This window comes from Saccopteryx leptura, chromosome 4 (genome assembly GCF_036850995.1).
Source record: "Saccopteryx leptura isolate mSacLep1 chromosome 4, mSacLep1_pri_phased_curated, whole genome shotgun sequence".
Classification (NCBI taxonomy): domain Eukaryota; kingdom Metazoa; phylum Chordata; class Mammalia; order Chiroptera; family Emballonuridae; genus Saccopteryx; species Saccopteryx leptura.
In genome coordinates, this window is record NC_089506.1 from 120,933,808 (window position 1) to 120,958,884 (window position 25,077).

At 46.3% G+C, this 25,077-nt stretch overlaps 1 protein-coding gene across 2 annotated transcripts in view; it reads right to left on the reverse strand.

The window, feature by feature from the left end:
• SRP68 (signal recognition particle 68) overlaps positions 1 to 25,077 on the reverse strand; it is a 46,890-nt gene that overhangs the window by 3,486 nt on the left and 18,327 nt on the right. The window contains exons 9-13 of one of the 2 annotated variants that reach the window (XM_066381260.1): positions 11,402 to 11,500; positions 8,706 to 8,770; positions 3,745 to 3,901; positions 3,004 to 3,098; positions 1,640 to 1,769 (exon numbers count right to left, since the gene is read on the reverse strand). In XM_066381260.1, the coding sequence (XP_066237357.1) occupies positions 1,640 to 1,769; positions 3,004 to 3,098; positions 3,745 to 3,901; positions 8,706 to 8,770; positions 11,402 to 11,500 (546 nt within the window). The remainder of the gene's footprint in view (positions 1 to 1,639; positions 1,770 to 3,003; positions 3,099 to 3,744; positions 3,902 to 8,705; positions 8,771 to 11,401; positions 11,501 to 25,077) is intronic. The other variant, XM_066381261.1, reaches the window with a different exon arrangement.

Here is a 25,077-nt window from a genome sequence, read left to right on the forward strand (position 1 = left end):
TTCCCCAACACTCTCCAGACCCAAGGGTACATTAGGAGGACAGGCATTGGTAAACTGTCTTTCTCCACTGAGAGAAGCCATCATGCTAGTTTGCCCCCACATCCCGACATCCTACTGTGATGCTGCTGCCACACTGGTCACCCCCTCTCTGCTTACACCATCTACTCCGGTCTAGCTCTCTGCCTTCATTCCAGGACCTCTTCCTGCTTGTGCATTCACAGATGGGCTATTGCAGGCAGGTCTCATGACTGTGACAAAACTACAAGGTCGGCCCTGGCCGGTTGGCTCAGCGGTAGAGCGTCGGCCTAGCGTGCGGAGGACCCGGGTTCGATTCCCGGCCAGGGCACACAGGAGAAGCGCCTATTTGCTTCTCCACCCCTCCGCCGCACTTTCCTCTCTGTCTCTCTCTTCCCCTCCCGCAGCCAAGGCTCCATTGGAGCAAAGATGGCCCGGGCGCTGGGGATGGCTCTGTGGCCTCTGCCTCAGGCGCTAGAGTGGCTCTGGTCACAACATGGCGACGCCCAGGATGGGCAGAGCATCGCCCCCTGGTGGGCAGAGCGTTGCCCCTGGTGGGCGTGCCGGGTGGATCCCGGTCGGGCGCATGCGGGAGTCTGTCTGACTGTCTCTCCCTGTTTCCAGCTTCAGAAAAAAAAAAACAAAAAAAAAACACTACAAGGTCTCTGAAGGCAGAAACCAGGTTTATACTCCAGCCCCTGCAAGCCTCGTGCTGTTCTGAGCAAACAGCCAGAGTCCCAAGAGTAGCAACTCTCATGCACCACCTTGAGATCATGCTCATCACTGTATTGTTATTATAAACCTGATTTCATTTTTCTAAACAGTCTCTGCTCATAAAATACACATGGATTCCCTGGACCAGCCAGTACCTTAAGAGTCTCTGCATCACCTCAGCAGTTCATGAGATTAAAAAGCTAGCTTCCCTCAACAATCAGTAAAGAAACCACACATCCAATACTTCAGATCAGCACGCATGTTCTGATGTACACCCAAATCGCCTGCAGGTCTGGCTAAAATGCAGATTTCGACTCCGAAGGCCTGGGTGGGGCCTGAGAGCCTGCATTTCCAGCTAACAGCTCAGTGCTGCTGCTGCTGCTGCTGCCGCTGGTCCAGGCACACTTTTGGGGGAAAGGTTCCAGTGCTGGCTCTCAGCTCGGCTGCACACTAGAACCACAGAGGGGTTAAAAGCTCAGTGCTCATCCCAGACCCCACACCAGCTAAGAGTCAGAATCTTGGGGCAGGACCCAGACATCCATTTTTTTTTCAAAGGCAGCAAATCAAGATAAATCCTATAGTGTGTCGAGACCAGAGAGGCATATGACTCCAGACATCTGTTTTTTTTTTAAATCTTCCTAGGCAATTTCAACATGTAGCTGAGTCTAAAAATAGTTCTTCAGGTTTTTTTATCCAAAGGAATGACTTTCCTTTTTAGAAGCTGAGTCCCCCTCACACCTGGAGTGCTGCTGAGTTCTACAGCCTGCAGCTCCAGGACACTCAGGGACATACCATGTCCATGGCTGACCAGGCAGGACTAGGCAGGACCAGCCTGAGGAGCGGCAGCTCCTATAGAGACTCAGTGCACAACTTCTCCCAGCTTAGAACCAGGGAGAGGCCAATGACTCACCTTTAGGCTATTCCTGAAGGCCCTGGCATCAGAATTTACTTCATTTGCATACTTCAAAACTCTGTCATACAGGACGAGGGCTTCACTCCACTTTTTCACCAACACATAGGACTGAGCAATAAAGAAACACCTGATGGGGAGGGAAAAGAGCACAGTATTCTAAAGCAACAACTTCCCAAGAGCAAGGTTTTCCTTGAAGTTTAGGCTAAATTTTAGATTTGGAAACGTTTCTGAACATCAGGATCACTGTCTGGAAGACTGTAACATTCTCATATCCACATATCCAAGTCTGTCAGGCTACCCAGCACTGGCCCCCGCAATCGGAGGGGACAGTGAAGGTCTGATATAAATCTCACCCAGCACTGCCCAGAGCTGGATCACAATTGTTCATTTCTGCTCATCTCTTTTTCAAAAACCAAATCCAAAATCCCCTTCCTTCCTTTTTTTTTTTTTTTTTTTAAATTTATTAAGTGAGAGGTGCGGAGGCAGAGACAGACTTCCGCATGCACCCTGACTGGGATCCACAGGCCAAACCCACTAAGGGTGATGCTCTGCCCATCTAGGGCCGCTGCTCCACTGCTCGGCAACCAAGCTATTATAGTGCCGTAGGTGAGGCCACAGAGCCATCCTCAGTGGCCAGGGCCAACTTACTTGAACAGTTCGAGCCATGGCTGTGGAAGGGATAGAGAGAAGGAGAGATAAACAGAGAAGGGGAAAAGGAGGGGTGGAGAAGCAGATGGCTGCTTCTCCTGTGTGAATTGAACCTGGGACTTCCACATGCCAGGTTGATTCTCTATTGCTAACCCAACCAGCCAGGGCCCCAAAGCCTCTTCCTTATGAAACCAGTCCACTGGGATCAGCAGAGCTTTAGGGCTGTTGGCCCAACAGGACAGAAGGGTCCACAGGGGCCAGGAAGAGGGGCAATGTGGGTCAAGACAGGGTGCCCTGGGGCACCAGAGTGCTGGGGTATCAGGTCCAGAAAAAGAAGGGCTGTAATGTGCCCTTCCGTCCAGGTCTCGATCTTACTACACAGGCCACATAGAAGTTACAAAGAACATGAGTTGTTTAAAAGACTGAGAAGTTTAGCTTTCTCTCAGCTTCAGCTCAGGGCCCGCTCTGGTTCTGCTAATTGCCACCTTTTCCAGCACTTGTCCCTTTCCACTGGGAGGAAGGCATTTACTGTGTTTGCACTGGCTCCCCGCCCTATCCAGGAGCAGACAAAGGACACTGAGAACTCTCAGCCACGACCTGAGATTTCCCTCAGACATGCTGGGCTGAATGTTCTCGGACCTTGGGCAAGGTAACCACACAGCCAGTGACCCAGCCTTCCAGGGGCAGAGGGAGCCTGTCAACCCTGCCCTTACCTGTAAGCCTTATACACCAGGGTCCTGAGGCCTATCTCTTTCTGGAAGGCTTTATCCTCCTCTAAGCCAGGGAGCTGGAGCAGTTCCACCAGGTTCTGCATAAGACGCAAAAAGAAAGTTCATGAAGAGGCAGCCTCAGACTGAGTTTCTGACACAGACCTTGTAAGAACAGACAAGGGTGAAAGGAAAGAGCCTGAGCTTGAAAGGGAAAGGCTGAGAGAATGACCTGGCAGCCACATCTGTTTCGCCATCCTCTCTGACAACAAAAGCCTGTTTTCTTCCACCTGACTCAGCTTACTCCTGAACCCCTACAGAGATTGCTTGGAGCTGCTCAGCTAGAGGGGACTGCTCTGGCTCTGCACTTTTTTCAGAGTGGCCTGCTCATCTGGCATCCACACAGATGCCTGTGTGTATAAATGTGTCTCACAGCCCTACTCACTGGCAAACTCTCAGCGGGTCAAGCCAATGTGGCCCTGGTCTCAGGATACACCCCAGCAGGTGGGGGAGTATCAGATATGGAGAAGTGCTCAATGAAACCTATGGGCGCACTAGTCTCTGCATATCAAACATCTAAATATTGAGGTCACAGACTATGGAAGTGGTTCAAGGACAAGACCTCTGTCTTTTACCAAGACACTAACAGCTGCTGGTTATCACCACCCTTCCACTATGCAAAGCAAAGTCACTTGTGTCCAACACACACAAAGGCCAGGCCCCTGCTTTCCCAGTCCTCCAGGCCACCTGCAGAATGATGTCATAGAGTCGGATCAGGTCCTGGGGCCGGGGAGAACGCTTGCTGTCATCTTCCAGCTGCGACTGCAGCAGGGCCTTCTGCAGACCTTTAGCCATGTTCTCGTTCCGCTTGATTGCCGTTGACAGCTTGATGTAAGTCAGGTAGCTGGAAGGTAGCACATGTCAGCTCAGGCTATGCTCAGGGAAGCTGAACTTCTATCAAGGGCATAGGACAGCCTGACCAGGCGGTGGCGCAGTGGATAAAGCATCGACCTAGAACACTGAGGTTGCAGGTTCAAAACCCTGGTCTTGCCCAGTCAAGGCACATATGGGAGTGGATGCTTCCTGCTCCTCCCCCCCTTCTCTCTCTCTCTCTCTCTCTCTCTCTCTCCTCTCTAAAATGAATAAAGTCTAACAAGGGCATAGGACCATACGTTGGGACTGACCCAGGGAAAGTATGGGGGAGAGGGCATGTCACATAGCAGAGCCATTTGGCATGGTCCTCAAGCTCAAGGGGCCCTCAATTCTGGCTGCTGTTCAGTGGCAAATTTGCAGAAGACCAGGATAAGACCTTAAGACAAAATTTACTTTAGCCTGAATTATAGCCTCTGTTTCCTTTTTAAAGAAGCACAGAGCGTCCCTTGTTGGTTGGCTGAGTGGTAGAGAGTCAGCCCGGCATTTGGAAGTCCTATGTTTGATTCCTGATCAGGGAACACAGGAGAAGCACCCATCTGCTTCTCCACTTGTCTCCCTCTCTTTTCTCCTCTTCTCCTGCAGCCATGGCTCAATTAGAGTGAGTTGGCCCTGGGCGCTGAGGATGGCTCTATGGTCTCCACCTCAGGTGCTAAAAAATGGCTCCAGTTGCAATGGAGGGCTTGCCAGGTGGATCCTGGTTTGGGTGCATGTAGAAGGAAGAAAGGAGGGAGGGAAATCACAGAGTTCCTAATTCCAGAGGTAGTCCTTAAGAGGATGCATGGACAGCAAACTTGTACCTGAAACAAGGACTAGTTCATGGCCTGGCCCACACTCCTACTATAAAGGTGCTGTGCTCACACAACAGCTACCCCTGTGATGACCTCTCTTCTCTTCACAGTGAGGGACAGTCTCTTTGGATGACTGTGCTTATTAAACATATGTTTATACTATGGTGTCTGCTCATTTTGACTGTACCACTAGGCAAGTCTCTTTACTATCTAAGGGTAAAAACAGGGTAATCAATTAAATATCTGTTTAAAGAGATGTGTTGTTGAATTGGGCACCTTAAACCTATATAATTACGTTTCAGTGTCACCTCAATAAAATCAATTTTAAAAAATCTGTTTAAGAAGTGTTTAGGCCTTGAGATCCCTACCCTCCTCTGGCAGAAGACTGCAGGTAATCTTGTATTGTATCCCTGGGAAAGGAATAAAAAAAGGCCTGGGGACAGGGACACAGGCCTGGCTGAGATCAGGGACTCCATAATGAACCAGGGGATTCAAGGTCTGTCAAATTCTGAGTGCCGACCTCCTAACCCACGTTTTCTTACTCAGCTTCCAGAACAAGAGCAGCCTGGTACATTCTAGGGCTGTGACCAGCTCAAGAAAAAACCCTGCAAGGTTCTAGATGTGGGGTCCTTGGTGGAAGGACTGAGCCAGAATGCCTACAGTGAAGCCCAAAGCTGGCAAGCCCCAGGCATGAGGGCAGAGCTGTGGCCAGACAAGCCCCGTGCTTTACAGGAATTGATGACTCACATTATTTAAGCCTCTAACAAGAGAGAAGTCAAAATTGAGGAGGAAAAAAGCAACTTAGAAAAACCAGACTTTATAGGGAGCAGAAAATATAAGAAAACTATTATTAATAACCCCTAAAAGATAAGGGAAGATTTTGTGATTGTAAAATTAGAATGAAAAACTGTATTTTAAAAATAATATTTGCCTGACCAGGTGGTGGCGCAGTGAATAGAGCGTCAGACTGGGATGTGGAAGGACCCAGGTTCGAGACCCCGAGGTTGCCAGCTTGAGCGCGGGCTCATCTGGCTTGAGCCAAAACAAGCTCACCAGCTTGGACCCAAGGTCGCTGGCTCGAGCAAGGGGTTACTGCTCGGTCTGCTGAAGGCCCACGGTCAAGGCACATATGAGAAAGCAATCAATGAACAACTAAGGAGTCCCAACGAAAAACTGATGATTGATGCTTCTCATCTCTCTCCGTTTCTGTCTGTCTGTCCCTATCTATCCCTCTCTCTGACTCTCTCTCTGTCCCTGTAAAAATAAATAAATAAATAAAAATTAAAAAAAAAAAATTTTTTTTTTAAATAATATTTAAGGGCCCTGGCCGGTTGGCTCAGTGGTAGAGCCTCGGCCTGGCGTGCAGAGGTCCCGGGTTCGATTCCCGGCCAGGGCACACAGGGGAAGCGCCCATCTGCTTCTCCACCCCTTCCCCTCTCCTTCCTCTCTGTCTCTCTCTTCCCCTCCCGCAGCCGAGGCTCCATTGGAGCAAAGATGGCCCGGGTGCTGGGGATGGCTCCTTGGCCTCTGCCCCAGGCGCTAGAGTGGTTCTGGTCGAGACAGAGCGATGCCCCGGAGGGGCAGAGCATTGCCCCCTGGTGGGCAGAGCGTCACCCCCTGGTGGGCATGCGGGAGTCTGTCTGACTGTCTCTCCCCGTTTCTAGCTTCAGAAAAAAATACAAAAGAAAAAATAATAATAATATTTAAGAACACAAACAAGTTCTTAGAAATTAAAATGGTATCAGAAGTGAGAAAGCCCGTTCAGAGTCGGATGAGAGGTCAGGAACGGGGGAGAGTGGACTGGAGTAAGTGAGGAGGCTATTGTGGAAAGGGTAAAAAACACATAATCGCAAAGCCAAAAGTAGCAACATATACATTATTTAGAGACATGAGGATTAATACCAAAAACCTTTGTTAAAAGAATTAAAAGTATCTGCTTCTGAGAAATGGGACAGAAGGCCATGAGACAGATTTCCATAAAGCTTTGAAAAAACTAGACTCTCAAAACAAAGTAACTATACTGCTCAAAAAATTAGGGGATATTTCAAAATGAATATGAAGCTATAAAATATCCCCTGATTTATTTTCTTTCTTTCTTTCCTTTTTTTTTTTTTTTTTTTGTATTTTTCTGAAGCTGGAAACGGGGAGGCAGTCAGACAGACTCCCGCATGCGCCCAACCGGGATCCACCCGGCATGCCCACCAGGGGGCGATGCTCTGCCGCAACCAGAGCCATTCTAGCATCTGAGGCAGAGGCCACAGAGCAGTGGTTCTCAACCTTTCTAATGCCGTGACCCTGCAATACAGTCCCTCATGTTGCAGTGACCGCAAACCAAAAAATAATTTTTGTGGCTACTTCATAACTGTAATTTTGCTACAGTTATGATTCGGAATATAAATACCTGATATGCATTATGTATTTTCCGATAGCTTTAGGCGACCCCGCTGGGGTCGCGACCCATAGGTTGAGAACCGCTGCCATAGAGCCATCCCCAGCACCCGGGCCAACCTTGTTCCAATGGAGCCTCAGCTGCGGGAGGGGAAGAGAGAGACAGAGAGGAAGGAGGGGGGAGGGGTAGAGGAGCAGATGGGCACTTCTCCTGTGTGCCCTGGCCAGGAATCAAACCTGGGACTCCTGCACGCCAGGCCGACACTCTACCACTGAGCCAACCGGCCAGGGCCAATATCCCCTAATTTTTGTAAGCAGTGTATTATTCACAAAGTGGTATAGGAATTTAGATATATCCTCACAAAATTTTATGAAAATACAAAAGCTACCTGATTTCTCATTTGTCAAAGCTAGTCTCCTGATCCTGACCAAAATCCACCATCCAGATACTAGCTAGATCTGAAGGTGGGAGAATGGATCCAAGGGCAAGGGGCTTCCCAATCTAAAAGTTCTGGGCCTTGTTGAAGCTGTTGGGATCTTTTCAAGGTTAGAAAGCTGGAGCAACTTCTGACTTTTTGTGACTGTTAAGCTATAAACAGATCCCTTAATTCCCTATTTTTCTCATAGGGTAGTTGAAATACAAGACATTGTCATCTAGACAGTTAATCTGACATTCACATTATTATCAAATTCCCTAAGAATGGGGATTAGCCTGGTCTGTGGTGACGCAGTGGATAGAGCATCAACCTAGAACACTGAGGTCGCCAGTTCAAAACTCCGGGCTTGCCCGATCAAGGCACATACAACAAGCGAGCAATGAACAACTAAGTGAAGTAACCAGGAACTGATACTTCTTGCTCTCCCACTCTCTCTCCTCTCTCTGTAAAATCAATAAATAAAATCTAAAATAACCAACTTGACAAGGTGATGTATAAATGAATACTATAAAGCAAAGGGACAAAAGCAGACAAGATATGCCTGAGGAAACACCTGGTGCTGGGAACTTGCCCTACCAGATACCAAGACTTCTTATAAAAGACAGTAAACCACTGTCCTGCTCTAAGTACAGACACACACACCAGCAGAGCAGAGGGGCAGGGAAAATGGGGGCTGAGCTTCACAGGGCGGACCCAGCAGGTCGGCGGGGAGGCCAGAGTCGCCCATGAATAGTACTGAACATTCTAGCACCCTCACAGAAAAAGTGAAGCAGATCTTTACTGCAGTAAAAAATAAACTCCAAATGGAATAAACTTGAGTGTAAACTGAACTTAAATGTGAAAGGGATAATATCAAACATTTAGAACACAGAGGATGACCACAGAGTGGTTGGCTCTGGAGGAGGAGTGGAAGGAATCAACCAGGTGCTTCAAAGTCATTTGAATTCCAGTTTTTATGCAGTATAAAAATTTTAAATTACATATAGATTAGAATTCCCAAATGTAATATATATACTCTTACATGATAAAAATGTGCATAGATACATGAGTATGTGATATATTAAAGTATACATTCAATCATACATAAACATTATATATATCTTCTTTTGTTCCAATAATGTAGTTCACAATATTTAAAAAGTAAAAAAATCACAACCCTTACCTGTGCAGGTATTGAAGATTAGATACCTTCCCCAACTCACCATCAAGGGTATAATCTCTCTGTTTCTGCAGAAAATGAAAAGGTAAAGATAAAATAGTTGATCTTATCCTTGGCTCTGACCACTTCATTCAGTGGTGTGGTCCCCAAAGTGCCCTGGAAGGAGTCCTCAAATATCAAAGACCTACTGGACATATTCTAGAACAACTGGGTCACTTAGTTGCCACTGGCATTTGAAAACTGGACTTCAGAAAGAGACGAGACTTCAGATTAATGGCCAGTAAGGCTTCCTGTCCGCAGCTCCCACTGGCCAGGTCCACTGCACTAATGGCAAACATCCCATAGTCCATGGCTCCTTGTAGGGTTCTGGGCCTTAAACCTGTGTTGGACCCCTTGTGCTGTCAGCATTTTGGGGTTGGCTGAATAATAATCCCCCAAAGATGTCCACATCCCAACTCCAGAACCTGTGAGGCTATTCTCCTCCATGGTAAAAGAGACCTGGAAGAGATGATGAAGTTAAGGATCTATTGATTAGCCTGAATTATCCAGGTAGGTCCAATGCAATCACACACTCCTTAGAGGTGGGAGGCAAGAGAGTCAGCGATCCAGTCAGAGACTGAAACAGAGGTCAGAGGACAGAAGATGCTATGCTGCTGGCTTTGAAGATGGAGGAAAAGACCATAAGCTAAGAAATGTAGGTGGCTTCTAGAAGCCAGAAAATGTATTCTCTGGGATACCAGAAATGAATTCTCCCCTGGGACCCCTCGAGCTTCCAAAAGGAATGCAACCTCAAGTGCCCATTCAGACCCCAGACTGTTACGGTCATGAACCTGTGCTGTGTAAAGCCACGGGGCAGACCCCAGACTGTTACGGTCATGAACCTGTGCTGTGTAAAGCCACGGGGCAGACCCCAGACTGTTACGGTCATGAACCTGTGCTGTGTAAAGCCACGGGGCAGACCCCAGACTGGACGGTCATGAACCTGTGCTGTGTAAAGCCACGGGGCAGACCCCAGACTGGACGGTCATGAACCTGTGCTGTGTAAAGCCACGGGGCAGACCCCAGACTGTTACGGTCATGAACCTGTGCTGTGTAAAGCCACAGGGCAGACCCCAGACTGGACGGTCATGAACCTGTGCTGTGTAAAGCCACGGGGCAGACCCCAGACTGGACGGTCATGAACTTGTGCTGTGTAAAGCCACGGGGCAGACCCCAGACTGGACAGTCATGAACCTGTGCTGTGTAAAGCCACGGGGCAGACCCCAGACTGGACGGTCATGAACCTGTGCTGTGTAAAGCCACGGGGGGTGGCAATGTTATAGCAGCAACAGGGAGCTAAAACATCTTGGTATCACCATATGCATTACATTCTGTGAGGGGTCCCTCAACTACTATGAATTCAAAGTGAATAATGACCAAGACTGGGGTTCAATATGTATCTGTTAAGTGGATGAACGGAAGTAAAATATACAAAGGCAGCTAATGGTTAAGGAAAACAGGTGATGACAGCCCAACAAATATTTATCAAACATTTTATACCCAATATATTGTGGTAGATGCCGAAGGAAATATATCATTCCTTTTAAGATGCTTATAATCTTGAGAAAAAATATAACAAAAAAGTAAATATAAAAAAATACACAAAATTTTAAAAGGCAATTCTTGATTATCAAAGAAAATATTGGCTATAAGTATGAGATATTTAGACAATGGAGAGGTCTTTGTGAGCTAGGATGGTGCAGGCAGACATCTCAGAGATGGTGAGCTATGAGCGGGACCTTGCAAAACAGACCTGGTGTGAACTGTGAGAAGGGAGAAAGGGATAAGCCAGGCGTGAGGGAGGAAAGGAGAAGAGTAAGGAACGCATGAGGTGGGACAGGTACACGAGGAAGACAGTGAGTACAACAGTGTGAGGTGGAAGATCAGGGAAGCAGCAAGGTATAGGGCTGGAAACAGAGGCTGGACACAGCAGCGGAGGAAGGCCTGGACACCAGCTCAAGGCATCTGGACTGTATTTGCTAGACCAGTGGTCTCTCAAGCATGGTGCACACAATCCGAAGAGGGTAGGTACAAGGGGAAAACTACAACTCCTACTTATATTTATTTCATTTCTAAAAACTTTGTTTTTGCGCATTCTATATATTACAACTCAGTTGAATAAGGTATACATTTGCAAATAAACATTATCAGGGGTAAATGCTCAATTTACTTACAGGAGTGCATTATCACAGACGTTCGGAGACCACTGCTCTAGACCTAGAGGGTCACTCGGCACTAACTAGGAACAGGAGGAACAGACAAGCAGAGAGAGAAACTACAAAGGGAGAGTAAGTAGGACTTTTATTACAGGGAAGAAAGAGGCAAAATGGTTCCAAGGTTTCCCAGATGAATGAATGAACCACAGTGATTTTATTAGAAAAAGGAAGCACTAGAGAAATCTACCTGGGGATATGAATTTGAGACCAAAGGCTTAACAGGCAATACAGGAAACCATTAAGAGAAACAGGATGGAGAAGAATTCCTCAAGCTGATGGATCCAGAGGCTTCTCTTGTTTGTCAGCCAAGCACCACACCTCAGAACAACAGTGGCTAAGAGTCAAGGCACTCAGACCACTGGGACCCCACCTGGGAATGAGACACACAGACAGAAGAGGATCTCAGCTCAGAGCAAAAGCAGGCCATGCAGCTAATGGTCCTACCTGATCTGGCTTAAGCTCTTCCCGAACAGCCTGGATGGCATCCCGACACTCGCTGAGCATGGATTCAAACAGACGCTCCTTGGTTTCTTCACTTTCAGCCTAAACAAAAGCAAAATGCAGTGAAGATTTCCCTTTGAGTAAGCCACAGTATTCTGACGGGAGGAGGGCATGACAGTGCTGATTCCCCCGTTACACACGCAACAAAACCAAAATGTCCCTCAAATCAGAGAGCGTTTCTATTGTTACTATTCTCTACAATATAAGATTTTTCTCAGAGTCATACTCATTATTTATATAGAAATGGAAATTTTATATATAAATAAAGAGAACAAACTAAAAGGTATCTGTATAACCATCTGAAACTATCTTGTCAGGCAACTGATGCTTCAAATTTTTTCCTATCTTAGAACTTACTACTACTTTCCTCCAGAGCTTCTCCCTCTGCTCAGGCCCTGCACCTGGCAACCCCGGAGGGGCCTTGCTGATGAGATATGGGGCACAGCTACTTCACACTGAAGCATACCAGAAGTTTCTTTTCCTTTCTGATCTAGAACAAACTGTCTTAAACTCTATTGTACAACAGCAGAATTCTCCTTACAAACTTAACCCGAGCAAGTGAGCAACATTACGAATCAATACCAATCAGAAGAAATACATTTCTCTTCACTATCATACAGGGTTCTTCTCTTCACCACCAAAATTCTGCACTCAGATATCACATATGGTCTGCTGAGAACATTTTGGGGCCAGACAAGGCTGACAAGCACTCAGTGACAGTCTCTGCACAAGTACAGGGTGTCACCCACCTGCTAGCCAGCTAGGAAAAGGGAACGGTGATTCACTGACTGAATACCTGCCCTACCACATTATTGTTCTAAAGAATCCCACTGAGCCTGTAGAAATGGACGAAAGGAGGTGAACTTGTGTTACTGGTGGACCCATTGTGACATTAAAACATCAACATCCCATTATTGTATTTGACTTTTCACAGAAACTAACATCCACTCTGATCTCTTGACATTCAACTGACCTCTAAGAAAGCCCAAAAGACAACCCAGTACTGCTCACTCCTTTAAGAGATGGTTGGTAGGGGTTTAAAGAAAAAAAACTTTTTTGTGTGTGTGGCAGAGACAGAGAGAGAGTCAGAGAGAGGGATAGATAGGGACAGACAGATAGGAAGGGAGAGAGATGAGAAACATCAATTCTTCGTTGCAGTTCCTTAGTTGTTTATTGATTGCTTTCTCATATGTGCCTTGACCGGGGGGCTACAGCAGAACGAGTGACCCTTTGCTCAAACCAGTGACCTTGGGTCCAAGCTGGTGAGCTTTGCTCAAACCAGATGAGCCCACGCTCAAGCTAGCGATCTCGGGGTCTCGAACCTGGGTCCTCAGCATCCCAGTCGACACTCTATCCACTGCGCCACCACCTGGTCAGGTAACTCTTTTCTTCTCTTAAAAGCTCTTACGTTTTTCCTAGTTTTCAGTGTGATAAATAATTCCTTGTGAATTACCTAAATTAAACATACAAGTTTAATTTCTTCTATTTACAAGTCACTTGACTCTCCTGTTGTTCCCTAACTTAAGAACAAGTCAGGGACACAATTATTCTATGAATCTATAAAGGCAAACACAGCCACCATCAACTCACTGAATCCTAGAGCAGTGCTACTCAATGGAACTTACTGTGATAACACAAATGCTCCACACTTGCACCATCCAATACCACATGTGTTACCTACCTGTGATTACTGAGCACTGGAAATTTTAATTAATTTAAACTTAGCCATGTGTGTTCAAGTGGCTACTGTACTAGACAGTGCAGCTCTGGAAAAACACTTCATACAAAACACTGTTAAGCACCTCGTTATAAGGTTCTTCACAATCATTTAGTCAAACTTGCTGGTCAATTTTCAAAGTAAAAATCAAGTGGAATGAGGCAGCCATATTAATAGTTTAACAACTGGAATAAGATTCAGGAACAGACATGGCACAGCCACACAAAGAGCAGAGCCACATCCTCAGCAGGTAGGATGAACTCCCACTCCATGTCCGATACCACGTCATCCAGTGAATCTGCCACCAACACCCTTTTAGAGACGGGCGGGGTTTAGGACTTACAGCATCTCGTGTATAAGTAAGAAAAGGGTAACTTCATTTTACCAGCAATACAGGTCTGTGTCCTTTCCCGCAAGGAGGGTATGGCTCAAAAGAGAAAATGAAAATACTGCTAACCCTCTGTACTGCCATGTTATCACCTTTATTCCCTTTGAATGAGGACACCTTTGTATCAAAGTGTGAAAAAAGCTAGACTCCCACTGTTCCCACAACATTCTAGGTTCCATGGGGAATTTTACAAAAGTCTGAACTACAATGAAGGAAAAGTCTATGTGAAGGGAGGACTTGAGTCCGGCATGCATAGTGACTCAGAGACCACTAGCCTCTGGAACAGAACATCTCACACTCTCCCTGGGCGGGGCAAATGTCTCTAAACAGGAAGCTCTAAACATTTTTTGCTACTTATACTTTTATTCTATAAACCTACCTTGGAGGCTAGATAATTTTTAAAGGACAAAGGAACAAGAAACACCTCTCTACATGTAAGACAGGACTCCTCAGAATCCACACGCAAACCTCCCAAGTCTGCCACTGAACCAACAGAAGACACTCCAGACAGACATGGCAAACTCCGTGTTAAGAACTGTGGTCTGCCTGGACCTTTCCCCAGGTGTGCCTATGACAAGAAAAATCTGAGGCCCAGAGGAATGTGTTACTCATTAGTACTACTACATATATTCTGGATCAGTTTTTATAAAACTTCAAACATCCTAGGATGTGGCTGGAGGTCACCTCTCAAGGCTAACTGGTACAGAGGAAAATCAGGGCTCTATGTCCTAAACTGGTGACCCTCCTCCCGGCCATCACCCTTTGCTGTTAAAAACAGACTTTCCAGATTGTTTGCACTTGTCTACAGAAATTGCTGGAAAGTAGTGGTGTGACTAAGACAAATAAGGCAAGTCTGACCACATTCTTCACCACACCCATAGGAGAACCAGGGGATGGAAACCAAGCCTCCGCCAGCCCACTGAGGTCTAGAAAAACTATGGATACCTGGTAAAGGGAGGTACATACCTCACTTAAGATCTTTTTTGTTTGTTTTTTTTTTTTACAGAAACAGAAAGAGAGTCAGAGAGAGGGATAGATAGGAACAGACAGGAACGGAGAGAGATGAGAAGCACCAATCATCAGTTTTTTGTTGCGACACCTTAGTTGTTCATTGATTGCTTTCTCATATGTGCCTTGACCATGGGGCTGCAGCAGACCGAGTGACCCCTTGCTCGAGCCAGCGACCTTGGGTCCAAGCTGGTGAGCTTTTGCTCAAATCAGATGAGCCCGTGCTCAAGCTGGCAACCTCGGGGTCTTGAACCTGGGTCCTCTGCATCCCAGTCCGATGCTCTATCAACTGTGCCACCGCCTGGTCAGGCTAAATTGTTTTTTTTAAATAGGATAAATGTCTCCTTTGAACTCAAACATTAAAACATTAACCATAAACTTAGGATAAGAATCAGACCTGTAGAGCCTGACCAGGCGGTGACACAGTAGATAGAGCAGCAGTCTGGAATGCTGAGGACCCAGGTTTGAAACCCTGAGGTCGCCAGCTTGAGTGCGGGAGTGCAGGGTCACTGGCTCAGTTGGAGCACCCTCCACCGGTCAAGGCACATATGAGAAAGCAATCAATGAACAACTAAGGTGCCGCAACTATGAGTTGATGCTTCTCATCTCTCTCCCTTCTTGTCTGTCTGTCCCTGTCTGTCCCCCACTCCCATCCTCTCACTCTCTCACTAAAAAAATAAAATAAATACAATCAAACCTGTGAATATTTTAAACCTGCCACCCCACCCAAAAGAACTGCCTCAAAACGCAAGCACAGTTACAATTCAGGTGTTGACCAAATATTAATAAAACAAAACAGAAATAAATCACAAAGACAACATTAAAGATGTGAAGACTTAAAGCTTGATTGAAGAAACTCAGGATTTTGCAACTGGATTTTGGCAGTTGATTCACTCTCAGCTCCAGTCTTTTCAGTTCAATGTTTTATAGCTCCCTGAATTATTTCTTCCTTCCACACTTTTCAGTAAACTGTTGTTTCAGTATTTAAAGTCATAAAAACCTCAACAAGCCAGTATCAGGTAGGTTAGGATACACTGAAATGAAGAGCCCTGTATCTCCAAAGCATAGCTCTTGGTTTCCAGGGAAGAGAACTCAGCACAGTAGTGAGGACTGGCAAGGTGAGCAAGGCCCATGTTATAGACAGCCAGATCATCTCAGTGGCACCAAGGGGCAAGTGGTTCTTCTTGGGGTTAATCTCAAATGGCCAAAGGGCAGTTTCCACATTTAATAATCTACAATTCACTCAATTCAATACATGTTTAATCAGCTAGATCTGACATCTAAGGATTTAATTCATTTTGACACTGTACTTATTTTATTTACCTGCTGGACTTGGCATATGTGTGATAGAGGACATGAGGCACTAAACTATTTTTTGTTCTGTTTTTAGCAAAAGAGAGAGAGAGAGAGAGAGAGAGAGGCACAGAGGGATGAAGGGAGGGGGAGGAAGAGACAGAGGCAGGGAAGGACAGAGGGAGGGAAGGAAAGGGAGAGAAAGGGATAAAGAGGGGAGGGAGAGATGAGAAGCATCAACTCTTAGTTGTGGCACTTTAGTTGTTCATTGATTACATCTCATACATGTTGTTGGCTTGGCTGGGGGTTCCAACCTTGGGCTTAAGCCAGAGACCATGGGGTCATGTCCATGATCCCACACTCAAGTCAGTGACCCTGCACTCGAGCTGGTGAGCCTATGCTCAAGCCGGATGAGTCCATGCTCCAGCTGGCAACCTCGGGGTTTCAAAGCTAGGACCCCAGGGTCCCAGGTCGACGTTCTATTCACTGAGCCACCACCAGTCAGGAACATTTGAATGTTTTTAAATTTAATAACAGAGGCAAGAAATACTCAGAGGATAATGAGCTTAAACGAATGGAGACCTTTAGAAAATGTGAATACAACACAAAATGCATCACTTTCAAATGATAGAGCTTTTAGAGTATTGTGAAGAGCTATTTATTGAAGAACTGTTCTCTTCTTGATAAGGGCTGTAAATACCATAACAAAATATAGCATGTGAAGAAAAAAAACCTATCAAAACACTGAGATTCTTTTACTCTCCCTCCACTGAACATTTTTTGGCAAATGCATAATAATAAAAAATAATAAACAAAAGCTTTGAAATGAACATCTGCATTACATCAAGATAAAAATTCTTAGCCCTGGGCCTGACCAATGGTGGTGCAGTGGATAAAGTGTTGACTTGGAAACGCTGAGGTTGCCGGTTCAAAACCCTGGGCTTGCCTGGTCAAGGCACATATGGGAGTTAATGCTTCTGGCTCCTCCCCCTTCTCTCTCTCTCTCTCTCTCTCTCTCTCTCTCTTCCCTCTCTAAAATGAATCTTAAAAAAAAACAACATTCTTGACCTGGCCAGTTGGCTCAGTGGTAGAGCGTCGGCCTGGCGTGCAGAAGTCCCAGGTTCGATTCCCGGCCAGGGCACACAGGAGAAGCGCCCATCTGCTTCTCCACCCCTTCTCCTCTCCTTCCTCTCTGTCTCTCTCTTCCCCTCCCGCAGAGAGGCTCCATTGGAGCAAAGATGGCCCGGGTGCTGGGGATGGCTCCTTGGCCTCTGCCCCAGGTGCCAGAGTGGCTCTGGTCGAAACAGAGCCGCCCCAGAGGGGCAGAGCGTCGCCCCCTGGTGGGCGTGCCGGGTGGATCCCGGTCAGGCGCATGCAGGAGTTTGACCGTCTCTCCCGTTTCCAGCTTCGGAAAAATACAAAAAAAAAACAAAACATTCTTAGCCCTTGCCTGGCCTGGTAGCTCAGTTGGTTAGAACATCATCCTGATATACCAAGGTTGTGGGCCAGTCAGGGCACATACAAGAATCAACCAATGACTACATAAATAAGGAGAACAACAAATTAATGTTTCTTTCCCTTTCTCAAATCAATAAAAAAAAATTTTTAAAGATAGAAAATTCTTAAATAACTTTATTCAGTCAGAAAGAGGTCAGTATATATATTTTACATTTACACTGTATTCTCATTTTAGGGAATTTATTCTAGGACAGTAATCCAAAATATGAAAACAATCCATGTAACAAAGATTGGCTACATCTTTCTTTACAGTTTTGTGACAGCCAATAAAATCTTGAGAATTCTCAAGTCCAAGGGACTTGCTCCTAATTTTTCTGAGGCCCTTGACCGTTTAAATAAGAAAGCTGTTGCTGTTCAAAAGCATCTGAAGAGGAACAGAAAGGATAAGAAAGGATGCTAAATTCTGTCAGATTCTGATCAAGAGCCATACTCCCTGGCTGGCTTGATAATATGAGACTAAATGACCCTCCCCTCAGTCGGAAGCAGGAATCAGGCAAAGCCTCGGCTCTGGTTGCAGAATCAGTCCATGTGCTCAAGCAATAAAATCACAGTTTAACCAGAAGCATGTTTGGATTTTTTCCCCTAAAAAAAGAAAAACTGTATGGAATGCAAATGTTCAATAAGAGATGTGCTTCAGCCTGACTGGGCGGTGGCGCAGTGGATAGAGCGTCGGACTGGGATGTGGAGGACCCAGGTTCGAGACCCCGAGGTCGCCAGCTTCAGTGTGGGCTCATCTGGTTTGAGCAAAGCTCACCAGCTTGAACTCAAGGTCCCTGGCTCCAGCAAGGGGTTACTCAGTCTGCTGTGGCCCCACGGTCAAGGTACATATGAGAAAGCAATCAATGAGCAACTAGGGTGTCACAACGAAAAACTGATGATTGGTGCTTCTCATCTCTCTTCGTTCCTGTCTGTCCCTCTCTCTCTCTCTCTCTCTGTCCTTGTATAAAAAAAAAAAAAAAAAAAAAGGCCCTGGCCGGTTGGCTCAGTGGTAGAGCGTCGGCCTGGCATGCAGAAGTCCTGGGTTCGATTCCCGGCCAGGGCACACAGGAGAAGCGCCCATCTGCTTCTCCACCCCTCCCCCCCTCCTTCCTCTCTGTCTCTCTCTTCCCCTCCCGCAGCCGAGGCTCCCCATTGGAGCAAAGATGGCCCGGGCGCTGGGGATGGCTCCTTGGCCTCTGCCCCAGAGCAATGCCCCGGAGGGGCAGAGCATTGCCCCCTGGTGGGCAGAGCATTGCCCCCTGGTGTGCAGAGCATCGCCCCTGGTGGGCGTGCCGGGTGGATCCCGGTCGGGCGCATGCGGGAGTCTGTCTGACTGTCTCTCCCCGTTTCTAGCTTCAGAAAAATACAAAAAAAAAAAAAAAAAAAAAGAGAGATGTGCTTTGATTAAGCAGCCTTTAAAAAAACTATACCTGCCATTATCTGTGTATACTAAAGAGGAATATTTTTGTTTGTTTGTTTTGACAGAGACAAAGAGAGAGAGAAGGACAGGTAGGGACAGACAGACAGGAAAGGAGAGAGATGAGAAACATTAATTCTTTGTTGCAGCATCTTAGTTGTTCGTTGATTGCTTGTTTTGATTGCTTTCTCATATGTGTCTTGACCGGGAGACTATAGCAGAGCAAGCGACCCCTTGCTCAAGCCAGAGACACTGGGCTCAAGCCACCGACCTTCTGACTCAAGCCAGTGACCATGGGGTCAGTCTATGATCCCATGCTCAAGACAGATGAGCCTGCGCTCAAACTGGCGACCTTGGGGTTTCGAACCTGGGTTCTCCACATCCCAGTCTGAAGCTCTATCCATTGAGTACTGCCTGATCAGGCTAGAGAGAAATATTAAACAAGATATATTTAACTACATAAACCTGTATGCTGAAAATGAGGGGGGAACACAGAACTAGCAGTTGTTTAAAAAGTTAAAAAATATATTTTTTATTGATCTGAGAGAGTGAAAAATTGATTTATTATTCCACTTATTTATGCAGTCATTGGTTGTTTCCTGCATGTGCCCTTACCAGGAATCGAATTCACAACCCCAGTGCACCAGGATGACCCTCCAACCGACCGAGGTACCCATCTAGGGCAAGTATTTTCTTTTTTTCAATCTATTCAAGGTTGGAATAATGTTGCTGTGTTTTCTTACCAATATTACCAAAATTTTTGCCAATACAGTACTGCCTCAGATGGGATGGCTATGACCTGGACATTGAGAAGTCATCCTGTCAACTATACCAGTGGTCCCCAACCTTTTTTGGGCCACGGACAGGTTTAATGTCAGAAAATATTTTCACGGACCAGCCTTTAGGGTGGGATGGATAAATTTATCATGTGACCGAGACAAGCGTCAAGAGTGAGTCTTAGACCAGGGGTCCCCAAACTTTTTACACAGGGGGCCAGTTCACTGTCCCCCAGACCACTGGAGGGCCAGACTATTAAAAAAACTATGAACAAATCCCTATGCACACTGCACATATCTTATTTTAAAGTAAAAATACAAAATGAGAAAAAATACAATATTTAAAATAAAGAACAAATAAATTTAAATCAACAAACTGACCAGTATTTCAATGGGAACTATGCTCCTCTCACTGACCACGAATGAAAGAGGTGCCCCTTCCGGAAGTGCGGTGGGGGCCGGATAAATGGCCTCAGGGGGCTGCATGCGGCCCGCGGGTCGTAGTTTGGGGACCCCTGTCTTAGACGATGTAACAGGGAATCTGGTCATTTTTTAAAAATAAAACATCGGCCTGACCAGGCAGTGGCACAGTGGATAGAGCGTTGGACTGGGATGTGGAGGACCTGAGTTCGAGACCCCGAGGTCGCCAACTTGAGTGCAGGCTCATCTGGTTAGAGCAAAAGCTCACCAGCTTGGACCCAGGGTCGCAGGCTCGAGCAGGGGGTTCCTCGGTCTGCTGTAGCCCCACAGTCAAGGCACATGTGAGAAGGCATTCAATGAACTGAAGTGTCGCAATGCGCAAATAAAAACTAATGATTGATGCTTCTCATCTCTCCGTTCCTGTCTGTCTGTCCCTGTCTATCCCTCTCACTGACTCTTTCTCTCTGTAAAAAAATAAATAAATAAATAATACTCTTTTAAAAATAAAACATTGTTCAGACTTAAATATAAATAAAATGGAAATAATGTAAGTTATTTATTCTTTCTCTGCGGATTGGTACCAAATGGCCCACGGACCGGCACCGGTCCGCGGCCCAGGGGTTGGGGACACTAAACTATACCAAATCTCAAGTTGAGAGTAATCCTTTTAAAAACGACTGGTTGCACAAAACTCAACCAGTCACCACATGATTGAAATGATCTCCAATTTTAAAAGCAATGGCTTCACGTACAAATTTAAAATGTTTTCCCTCAGTCTAATTTAGCTGAAGTGGAATTATTTTATAAATAAGGCAAAAGACCTCCCCAAATACAGATTTTAATTCTTTATTTATAAGAAACAAAAGAAAGATAAATTTAGAAAAAATGCCCCTACACCCTCTACTCCCACGTGGGAAACATGCCTCCCCTACTAACTGCTCAATGAATATGACTCCTCTGCCAAGGACTATTTGTTTCACTGAAGGCTGTGCTTATTCAAGTCTTTACCAGGGACCCACGATCCTGGTTGTGTACTTGAAGTAAAATGACATTTAGCTATTCGCCAAAGCCAAATTAAATGACCCTGTTCCTAGCCTTCCTCATGAATCTAACAGGATTTGTGGAAAAATTCAAGAAACGAGTTTTGGAGACAAAAGGGTAGGTTTTATTTCATTTATTTATTTTTTTAAATTAATTAATTAATTTATTTTTTTTGTATTTTTCTGAAGCTGGAAACGGGGAGAGACAGTCAGACAGACTCCTGCATGCGGCCGACCGGGATCCACCCGGCAAGCCCACCAGGGGCGATGCTCTGCCCACCAGGGGGCGATGCTCTGCCCCTCTGGGGCGACGCTCTGCCGCAACCAGAGCCACTTTAGCGCCTGGGGCAGAGGCCAAGGAGCCATCCCCAGCGCCTGGGCCATCCTTGCTCCAATGGAGCCTTGGCTGCGGGAGGGGAAGAAAGAGACAGAGAAGAAGGAGGGGGTGGGGGTGGAAAAGCAAATGGGCGCTTCTCCTATGTGCCCTGGCCGGGAATCAAACCCGGGTCCCCCTCACGCCAGGCCGACGCTCTACCGCTGAGCCAACCGGCCAGGGCCTCATTTATTTTTTTTTAATTTTTATTTTATTTATTTATTTTAGAGAGGAGAGAGAGAGGGAGAGAGAGAGAGAGAGAGAGAGAAGAGAGACGGGGGAAGGAGCTGGAAGCACCAACTCCCATATGTGCCTTGACCAGGCAAGCCCAGGGTTTCGAACCGGCGACCTCAGCATTTCCAGGTCGATGCTTTATCCACTGCGCCACCACAGGTCAGGCAAAAAGGGTATGGTTTTAGCCTGACCAGGCAGTGGCGCAGTGGATAGAGCGTCGGACTGGGATGCAGAAGACCCAGGTTCGAGACCCTGCGGTCGCCAGCTTGAGCAAGGGCTCATCTGTTTTGAGCAAAAGCTCACCAACTTGGACCCAAGGTCGCTGGCTTCAGCAAGGGGTTACTCAGTCTGCTGAAGGCCCGCGGTCAGGGCGCATATGAGAAAGCAATCAATGAACAACTAAAGGTGTCACAACGAAAAACTGATGATTGATGCTTCTCATCTCTCTCCGTTTCTGTCTGTCTGTCTGTCCCTATCTCTCTCTCTCTCTGACTCTCTGTCCCTGTAAAAAAAAAAAAATTTAAAAAATTAAAAAAAAAAAAAAGGGTATGGTTTTAAATGCAAGCATTCCCTTCTATCAGGCATATGGCTGCAGGCAAGTTATATAGTCTCCTGAGACACATTTCCCATCTTTAAAATGACAGTGTTGAGTGTTGCCCCTCTTGTAAGGTTAAAAAAATAAAAGCATAAATGCATCAGGCAGTATATCTAGGACGTTAAGGATCATTACCCTCTTTTGCTCATCACTGTGGTGTCTCTGTCCAGATGACCAGGTGAGAACATCAAAAATCCTTACAAAATGGCCTGACCAAGCAGTGGCGCAGTGGATAGAGCATTGGACTGGGATGCAGAGGACCCAGGTTTGAAACCCCGAGGTCGCCAGCTTGAGTGCGGGCTCATCTGGTTTGAGCAAAAGCCCACCAACTTGAATCCAAGGTTGCTGGCTCCAGCAAGGGGTTACTGGGTCTGCTGAAGGCCCACGGTCAAGGCACATATGAGAAAGCAATCAATGAACAACTAAGGTGTCGCAACGAGAAACTGATCATTGATGCTTCTCATCTCTCTCCGTTCCTGTCTGTCTGTCCCTATCTATTCCTCTCTCTGACTCACTCTCTGTCTCTGTAAAAAATAAATAAATTTAAAAAAAAATCCTTACAAAATGTTAATAAAGACAGGATACAAAACTGTATCTCAGTGTAATTCCAACAAGCAAAAAACATGTAACATTTCATGAATACAAAAAAGACTAAAACAAAGAGGGGTTTTTTTTAGTACAATATAATATTTTAGTACAATGAAAGTATATGGGAAGTGAGACTACAGATTGATATATTTTTTTTTTTTTTTTTCATTTTTCTGAAGCTGGAAACAGAGAGAGACAAGTCAGACAGACTCCCGCATGCGCCCGACCGGGATCCACCCGGCACGCCCACCAGGGGCGACGCTCTGCCCACCAGGGGGCGATGCTCTGCCCATCCTGGGCGTCGCCATGTTGCGACCAGAGCCACTCTAGCGCCTGAGGCAGAGGCCACAGAGCCATCCCCAGCGCCCGGGCCATCTTTGCTCCAATGGAGCCTTGGCTGCGGGAGGGGAAGAGAGAGACAGAGAGGAAAGTGCAGCGGAGGGGTGGAGAAGCAAATGGGTGCTTCTCCTGTGTGCCCTGGCCGGGAATCGAACCCGGGTCCTCCGCACGCTAGGCCGACGCTCTACCGCTGAGCCAACCAGCCAGGGCCAGATTGATATCTTAAAACATCATTTATGTTTTCTAAACTTTAAGCTGAGTAACTTTTTATTATTATTATTATTATTAAGTGAGAAGTGGGGAGGCAGAGACAGACTCCCACATGCGCCCTGACAGAATCCACCGGCAAGCCCCCTGGCAAGTCCCCTACCAGGAGATGCTCTGCCTGTCTGGGCCATTGCTCTGTTGCTTGGCAACTGAGCTATTTTAGCACCTGAGGTGAGGCATGGAACCATCCTCAGCACCTGAGCCAACTTTGCTTGCCAATTCCCAACTTTGATCAACCATTCAAGCCATGGCTACAGGAGGGGAAGAGAAAGAGAGAGATTGGGGGGGGTGGGGGTGGAAGAAGCAGATGGTCACTTCTCCTATGTGCCCTGACCAGAAATCAAACCTGGGACTTCCACATGCTGGGTGGATACTCTACCACTGGGCCAACTGGCCAGGATCCTGAATAACTTTTTATTTTTGTATTTTTCCAAAGTTAGAAGCAGGGAGGCAGTCAGACATTCCCGCATGCACCTGACAGGGATCTACCTGGCATGCCCACCAGGGGGCATTGCTCTGCTGCAGTCAGAGCCATTCTAGCACCTGAGGCAGAGACCATGGAGCCATCCTCAGCGCCTGAGCCAACTTTGCTCCAATGGAGCCTTGGCTGCGGGAAGGGAAGAGAGAGACAGAGAGGAAGGAGAGGGGGAGGGGTGGAGAAGCAGATGGGCACTTCTCCTGTGTGCCCTGACCGGGATTGAACTCAGGACTTCTACACACTGGGATGACACTCTACCACTGAGCCAATCGGCCAGGGCCCTGAATAACTTTTAAAACTAATAAAAAGGGCTTTTCTTGCCCTTTATCTGATATAGGTCTGCAGCCCCATTCCTAAGGAGCCCCCATTTAATTTGCCTCTGTGGGCCTCTCCCCACCCCTTGTGTAGCTGAAATTCTTGACCTGTTACCACTGATGGCAGATGCTTTTCTTCCAGCACGAAGCATGTTAAAACAACATAACGCAATTACATAATCTAAATGGTTATTGCTACCAAAGCCCTAGTCCAGAAGAGATTCTGCCTCACTATAGTCTGATGAAATGCTCTCAGGAAAAGATTCTCAGTCTCTAAGTTAAAACAAACAAACAAACTTTCTGGGATTGTTCTAGTCTTCTGCTCTTTAAGCAAATAAAAGGAAATGAGAGGGGCAAATGAAAAACAGAGAAAGGCACAGGAAATTCAATCATCGAAAACTGTCTTCAATCCAAAGTAGCTATTCTGGAACAAGTCACTGAAAAGTTTGGATGCTTAAAACAACTCATTAGCACAACTAACAAAGCACCCTGATAAGCAAATTATTCAGGGTCAACAGCTTATCATGGAGTCTCTTGAAAGAAACACCACTGGTCCTTGGGGAGGCTGTAGACACACTGAGCAGTCGGGCTTTTTTTTTTTTTTTTAGATGCTCTTCACCTCATATAAGAGGAACTCTAAAAAGTGCCTTAATCGCCTGAGCTGTGGTGGCGCAGTGGATAAAGCATCGACTTGGAAATGCTGAGGTCGCCGGTTCAAAACCCTGGGCTTGCCTGGTCAAGGCACATATGGGAGTTGATGCTTCCAGCTCCTCCCCCCTTCTCTCTCTCTGTCTCTCCTCTCTTCTCTAAAATGAATAAATTAAAAAAAAAAAAAAAAAAAAGTGCCTTAATCACTGTCTGCTGTGTACCAACCA